The 7,432-nt window shown below is 43.0% G+C and overlaps 1 protein-coding gene across 1 annotated transcript; it reads right to left on the bottom strand.

Annotated features, from left to right (window-relative positions):
- Positions 1-597: 597 nt before the first annotated feature.
- Positions 598-5,755, bottom strand: LOC113009415 (tetraspanin-8-like). Its single transcript, XM_026147692.1, has 9 exons — positions 5,655-5,755; positions 5,362-5,433; positions 5,160-5,276; positions 4,916-4,990; positions 4,619-4,714; positions 4,071-4,181; positions 3,954-3,989; positions 3,779-3,862; positions 598-796 (listed from the first exon to the last, which is right to left on the bottom strand). The coding sequence occupies exons 1-9, from the start codon at positions 5,712-5,714 to the stop codon at positions 674-676; spliced, it is 774 nt and encodes a 257-aa protein (XP_026003477.1). The 5' UTR covers positions 5,715-5,755; the 3' UTR covers positions 598-673.
- Between the last annotated feature and the right edge of the window lie 1,677 nt (positions 5,756-7,432).

The raw sequence follows: 7,432 nt of genomic DNA on the forward strand, positions 1-7,432 counted from the left end.
ACAATAACTTCCTTTTTTAAACAAACGTCAGTGAAACAGAACAAGATTTTAATACAACACAGATTTTGTTTTCTTATCTTTTAATCCTGTAAGACACTTACATTTACAGTTTGCACCAGAAGGATTAAATATGACACAAAGAAGACTCCAAAAATAATTTTAAAAAATACAGAAATATTTTCCTTTATAAACATTTTTACAAGCAGCTGCATTAGCACAGCCCTCAGTTTTCAAACTACAATCCTCAAATTCTCCAAGCTACTAGCAAGCGCCACGTGACGTAACAAGGGAATGTGGCTGTTCTTTTATCCAGTGTTACCATTATCATGGTAACATGTTATCATGTTGACATTGTTCCTGGATCAGCAATACTAATTTGAGTCCTGGTTTAACATTCCAAGTAACCAATCACATTGTAGTGATGTCATCACTGTCACTTTTGGCGTTGCTTTTTGAATCATTTTACGGACTTTCAGTAGATACACCTGCGGTATCACTTAGAAGTTCCTGCGCCACTATCGTTCTCGAGTTATGGCATTCACAAACTTGAGTGTCCACACCGTCTTCCCGCCCAGCAGGATTAGGATAATACCCGATCAGCCTTTTATGACTGAGGGCCAACAACATGCAGTGCACCAAGGTAGCTAAAGAAAAGAAGTCCATTGTATTTTGACTAACATGCTGGGGCGTTGTGCAGCTCCTTGTATTTTGGTGGCATCATGGAGATCATGATGGTGGGTCTGTTGGGGTAATACAGCTGGTGGATCATAATGGAGGACAGAATAATGCCAAGTAGCTGTAGGGGAACACAGGAAGTTTAGTTAAACATCGGGTTGTCTTCAAGTTTTTGTTTTTAAAGTGAACCAATATTAGTGACTAAGCTGCTACATGTTTACCCAGAAGATTTTTTTTTTTTGACTGAAGAAGATTTGAGTAATAATTACATTTTTGTTCTGCATTAGATACCATACCTTTCTAACTTTGAACATGGAGAATTCAGACTTTGTTGGCACATATTTACCCACAATATTATTGGGTGGGTAGTGGGAGGTGAGAGACTCAAGAGTGACCTTGGTCTTCCTCCCATTAGGGCCTACATGGATGACATGACCATTACAACAACAAAACCATGTACTAGGCGATTGCTACAGAAGCTCCAGGAAAACATAGAATGGACAAGAATGGAGTTTAAGCCAAGTAAACCTTGCAGAATCTCCATCATAAAAGGAAAACTGACAGCCGAGCAATTCTATATCAGTGGAGAACCAATTCCAACAGTCTTAGAGAAGCCCATAATGAGCCTAGGACGGTGGTATAATGCAGACCTCAATGATACGTGGCAACTAAAACAACTAAGGCTTAAATTGGCTGACGACCTCCAGCGGATTAACAACACTGCACTCCCAGGAAAACTGAAGCTCTGGTGCTTCCAGTTTTGGTTATTACCCAGACTACTGTGGCCGTTGACAATGTACGGGGTCTCACTCAATCATGCCAATCGACTAGAGGCTAGTGAGATCCTACTTTAAGAAGTGGCTCGGACTTCCCAAGTGCCTCAGCAGCATTGGACTCTACAGTGACGGGATACTGTCATTGCCTATCCCTAGCCTGGTTAAGGAGTTTAAATTTCCAAAAGTGAGGCTTGAGATGTCACTCACGGACTCCCGGCACCCCATAGTGAGAGGCAGTGCTCCCACCCTAGCAACGGGGAGTAAGTGGACCCCAGCCACATCTGTGCTACAGGCGAAATCCACTCTTCAGCATTGTGACGTGGTGGGTCACGTCCAACAGGGCAGAGGAGGATTTGGTCTTAGCGCAGTAACACCTCGGTGGGAACAGGCATCTGTAACCGAACGTCGGAAAATGGTAGTGGAGGAGGTGCGACGACAGGAGGAAACAGCCAGACATGCCAGAGCCGTGGCACTGGTCAAACAGGGTCGCTGGATGAATTGGGAAAGTGCAGAAAAGAGGAAACTCTCATGGTTTGAAATCTGGGGCATGGAGTCTAATAAACTAAGTTTCATCATCCGAGCGGCATACGATGTGCTACCTTCCCCAATAAATGTGCAGCTGTGGTTTGGAAAGGACCCATCCTGCCCCCTGTGTATAGTCCCAGCCACACTAAAGCATATCTTGGTTGGTTGTAGGACTAGCCTTACTCAGGGCAGATACACATGGAAACACAACCAGGTTCTCAGGTGTCTTGCCGAGAAAGTTGAGTGCAAAAGAAAATCCATTAACGCTAAACCTTTCACGAACCAAGAGGAGCGTCAGTCTTCATCAACATTTGTCCGGGAAGGAGACAAACCGAGGACAAGCCCCTCAAACCCAGACCTGGGCCCGCTGAAGGCCGCCAGGGATTGGCAGATGCAAGTGGACTTGGATCAGAGGCTAATTTTTCCCACAGAGATCGTAACAACTACTTTGCGACCAGACCTCGTCCTTTGGTCAACTTGGCACCTGAAGCAGAGCACAGAGGCTGGAAGATCAAGGTGCGCCTGGTGGAAGTGAGGTGCAGGGGCTTTGTTACCAGTACAACAGCAAAACTGCTTAGAGAAACTGGGATCAGAGGACAGGCGCAATGGCAGGCTATAAGAGATCAAGCTAACACTGCTGAGAGGACCAGTCACTGGCTATGATTAAAAAGGGCTGACATCACTTGGGCAGCTAAGGCAGTCAGCTAACCAGGAGAGAAAAGAAATATTCCGCTCTTCTCCTCTCTGCTCTTCTTCCCTTTTCTGGGAGGCAGTGGGGAGGTAGAGCGTACAGCCCGATCCGGCAGGGAGGTGTGGGAAGCCAGATTGGGTGCCCCCCTTCCAGCTCTTCTCTCTACTCTCTCCTATCTTGTCCCTTTTGTCCTACTTCTCTCTATCACCTTTTCTATCTCTTTGAAGAAGTTAGGCCCAATAAATGCTAAAGAGGTAAGTATTATTTCTCAGTTGCAGTGAATTGATAAAAAGAAAATGTAGGAAACTAAACAGAAGAAAGAAGAAAAGAAATAACAATTTAACATAAACCAGTGACACACTCCAGGGCCTGATCAACCCTGGCAGGGCCTCCTTGGATGAGGGTGTCTAGTGAGAATGGCCGAAACACCTGATGAATGCAAGGTCCACTACTGATGATGTGTCCCAAATTTAAAATGATAATCTAGATCGATCTCTAACCCCTAAACCTAACCAAGGAAGGAAAATGGCAGATTAGCCTGGGTAAAAGACCGAAGGTTGAGGCAAAGTTTCTGGGCTGCCTTTCCTCATAACAGCCATCCCTCAAGAGTCTCTCCATCTAAAGCAATGCATTATCAGGGACTGTAACATCTAGTCCTTTTAACTGAACTATATATGACTTTTTGAATGTTAGGTGCCTGAATCACCACCCCCTTCACCACCATGCTGATGGTTAATATAAGGTGTTTTTTTCCAATGTGACACTTTCCATTATGACCAGAAATTTCCATTTTAGTCCCAAAGTATCGTCTTTCTCAAATTCTAAAGTCATGAACTTTATTATTTAAGTTGTTAACAGGCGTCTGTAGAATTTGACTGTAGTTTGTGGGATTTTTGAACTTCCATCCACTCCTAGTCAAATCGTTTCCTTGTGTTTAAACACACCTGATTGTCCCAAAACAGTAAACTGCTTTTATAGAGGTGCTCGCACTTTCTGATGATCAGCCCTGCATTTGATTGGCAGCAGAGGCTGCTACCTGCCCCGGCAGAGAATGCAGATTGCAAATTATAGAGTGGACATTTACACTATTGAATCCTTGATTAATACTCACAGCTAGAATAGCCAGAGTGAAGCTGACCACAAGTATGATGTTGTAATGAAACTGGATGTGGTCCATGATGGTGGGAAAGCAGGTCTGAAAATAGAAGGAAAAATGAAAACTGTCAGGTTCTGATATAAACTGAGGAATGATTTAAGCTTTTTCAAAGTGGGGCTGGGTCGCTCACCTTAGTGTAGACGGACTTTCTCTGCAGCATGAAAGTCTGGAAAAGTTACAGAAATAAAGACGTTACAAACTTTGACACACCGTGACCAGTGAAGCGAGTGGGTGCATCGATACTCACGTTGTTTTTGACAGTCTGACACTTGCCCTCCTTCTCCTCCTCCTGGCTGCACACACAGGAGTCGGGGATGTTCTCCCAGTCTTTGTAGCTGAACAGACCACAGCAGTGAAACTACAAACAGCAGCAGGAGAAGAAAGAAAGAGGAGAGTTACTCATCTTCAGGAGGAACACAGAGGAATTCATGGTCCACTCAGTGACTGTGGTATTGTGTTAACTCACACCTGACCAACAAACTGCCAAAGCTTCTGCTTTTATAGAAGTGCTCACACTTATTAATGATTACCTAATCAAGTGCATTAGAAACAATAAGGACTTAGTTTACTTTTATACAATTTAACTTACTTCTTTTTATATAAACAAAGGCACCATACGGTGTAATATGTCTCGTTTGACATCACATCTGAGGTTATTTTTAAGTGATTATAAAACCCGCCAAGGACCACATTGCATTTCTTAAACAGTGGATACTTTATTTTTTCCATGACTGTAGCTTTTGGTTAAACATTAAATATAAATACAGGAAAATAAAACAGGTGGCAATATCTTACCTGTTCCTGAATGTCCTCGGTCATGTTCCTCACGTATGTCGAGGATTTGTCCAGAGGCACAAGCTCGCTGAATGTCTCCACTCCGATGCCTCTGAGCTGCAAACATAGACATTATGTTTACATCGATTAGATTTACATAGTAAAACTTTTAAAAAGCATCTTAAGGGTTCAGTTAATGGTAAAAAAAAAAAAAAAAGAGTTTATATGTGCTGATGATTATAATAATGTAAAAAAGGTTTATAAGTCGGTCTTCATGTCAAATGATTCGACCCCACAGCAGCACATCCTGGCCTTTACCTGAGGATGTATGATGGCAGCTTGGATTCCAGTTATTAACATCAGCCAACATCCAATGACCGTGTACACCAAGGACTGCAGAGACATGCAGGGATACTTTTAATCTAATATCTTTAATCTCTGGGGCTAAGTAGAAAACAGAGTGATGGAATTATAACTTTTACAGCATTCTGAACTAAATGGCTTCATAAGATTTATTGAATCATTTCTTTTCTTTAATTTAATGAGTGGAAAATGTAATCACCGTGATCAGAGCCACTTTGTTCTCCTTGTGGGCTCCATAGGCTCCCAGCGTGGTGATCATTATGGTGATGCAGCCTACGATGAAGAGGATGAAGAGTTTGGTGGCACGACCCTCCAGCTGTGGAGAGAAGTGTCACGAAAAGGTTAGTGGGCTTTGTCTGTTTGTCTCCACGTGTTGCATTTATGTTTGAATGTGTCCTCACGTTGTATCCTCCTCGAATGTTCATGAAGAACTGGCACCACAGAGCGAGGACGATGGCCACTCCACCAACAACCTGAACAAAAAGAAACAGTCTGGTTAGAGCTGCTGGATCCTTTAAACACAACCAGGACATGAAATGACTGCACAGCCACACACGTGGACGAGCACAACAACAAACTTTGAAAGTAAGAAACAAACATGTTGAATTGATGTTGGTTTATTTTACTCTTCTAAGCTTTGGTTTCATTTACATGTAAAAAAGGAGGCAAATGTGGTTATTTCTGTTTTACTCACCATGAAGAATATGTTGAAGACAGTGAAGATGTGTTTGAGGCAGATGTTGATCTGAGCCATTTTTGCAGCTGGAAAATGCAGTCAGAATAACAGTACTGTTCCCAAAGTCCAGACGAGCTCCGACTGCAGCGAAGTGAAGTGAGAGGAGAGCAGCAGAATGAGCTGCTTTTAAGGGTTTCAGGGCGCCTCACACAGAGAGGCGTCATGGATATGTTGGATAAGGAAACTTCCAAGGAATGGATAGAGAATACAGGAATCATATTTAAGAACTTCCTCTTTGTTTTTCCAGGAAACCTAGTGGAGATCACTGGGTTCAGAACAAAGGGCAGTGGAAAAATTAGTCATTCAACAGGAGAGGCTGCTTACTGTAAGCCAGCTTATTGACACAGCACCTGAACAAAATGTATTCTGTTTTTGGGGGGGGGGGGGGGGGGGGGGGGGGGGTTAATAAGAAATGTACGTTTCATAGGTTGTAAGTATATTCTCCTGTAATCCCAAAATAAAAATGTTTTGGGATTGAAAATTCTTTAGGTTATTTAAGTATAATGATTAAATAACAGACATCAGGGCTTTTATTACACTATTTTCTGGTTCAAATGTCTTTTAACTTCAGGAGTTTCACAACCTGAAACAACGGAATGAAACAAAGACACGTCTGAACATTAAATCATAATTTTTAACATCTCATAGTCGAGCTTTTTGCAGCACCTGACACTCACCTAAACCTGGGTCATCCGTGGCACTAACATGACAGAAGGCTGAGTGAGGAAGATAGCATTTTACAGCATTTGGAAATGGAGTCATACTCTGCTGTCAGGGGATGAGGTGGAAGAAGGTCCGATATTGGAAGCAAGAACATGGAAGCTCAAAGGAGGACATAGATGAGGACCCTGAGCAGAGTTAAAGTGGCGACACCCAAATATCATTCTGGATCAGCTAGGGATCTGCCAGCCTGTGTGGTCTCACGTTCCAGAGGTTTATCCTCTGAGCAGGGATGGTGTGACAGCAGATCACACTCTCCCTTCTCAGGCTCATCAAAAGCTATCTTTGGCCTTCTTCCACCTCACCTTCTAATGTCTGGAGGTCTGACGCTTCTTCTACATATTCATCCTTCCGTCTGCTTCCTGACGCGTGGATACAGGTTGATGTTCGGCAGACTGAAGTAGCTTTGTTGCATTCTGTTTAAGAGGTCCCAACTTCGGTGGGACAGTGGACGTGCTGTCCTTCTCCTCGTTCTTTACAGTGACAGTCAGTAACACACAGACAATGATATTCAACTAAAAAACAACAAATAGTCTGAGGTAAGGCAAATACACAGCATTTGTGACATGAAATATGAAGAGAAGATGGGGGAGAATTCGTACAACACGCAGTTGTGTAAAAACAGTAACTGTAAAGACATTAGAAAATAACTGTAAACTGCTACGTCCACACTAGCCCGAATAGATTTTTCGTCTGAAAATGCTCCGCGTCCACACTGGCGTTTTCAGTCGTTTTCACAGAGTTGTGCGTCCACGTTGAAACGACCGAAAACTCTTACATTCCAGTACTGCGCATGCGTGAAACGCAAGATGATTCGGCCTGCCTCATTTCTGTATGCCGTTTATTTACTTTGCGGCTCTTTGAAACGTCGCGGCAAAATGTCGAGGAAAAGCACCGAGTTTTTTAAATGGACTAACAATGAAGTGGAGTTGTTGCTGCGAGTAACATAAAACTACAAAGTTGGCAAAGCGAGTGAGATTTAAAGAATTTGAAGAAAAGCTATCTGGAGCATGTAC

Source organism: Astatotilapia calliptera, chromosome 17 (genome assembly GCF_900246225.1).
Source record: "Astatotilapia calliptera chromosome 17, fAstCal1.2, whole genome shotgun sequence".
NCBI lineage: Eukaryota > Metazoa > Chordata > Actinopteri > Cichliformes > Cichlidae > Astatotilapia > Astatotilapia calliptera.

What these genes read in the sequence shown, in the direction of transcription:
- LOC113009415 (XM_026147692.1), bottom strand. Translation starts at nt 5,714, where the DNA reads ATGGCTCAGATCAACATCTGCCTCAAACACATCTTCACTGTCTTCAAC. An exon ending in ACATTCGAGGAGGATACAAC is followed by an intron (nt 5,277 to 5,361) that starts GTGAGGACACAT and finishes TTCTCTCCACAG; the next exon opens with CTGGAGGGTCGTGCCACCAA. An exon ending in CTGCCATCATACATCCTCAG is followed by an intron (nt 4,715 to 4,915) that starts GTAAAGGCCAGG and finishes CTATGTTTGCAG; the next exon opens with CTCAGAGGCATCGGAGTGGA.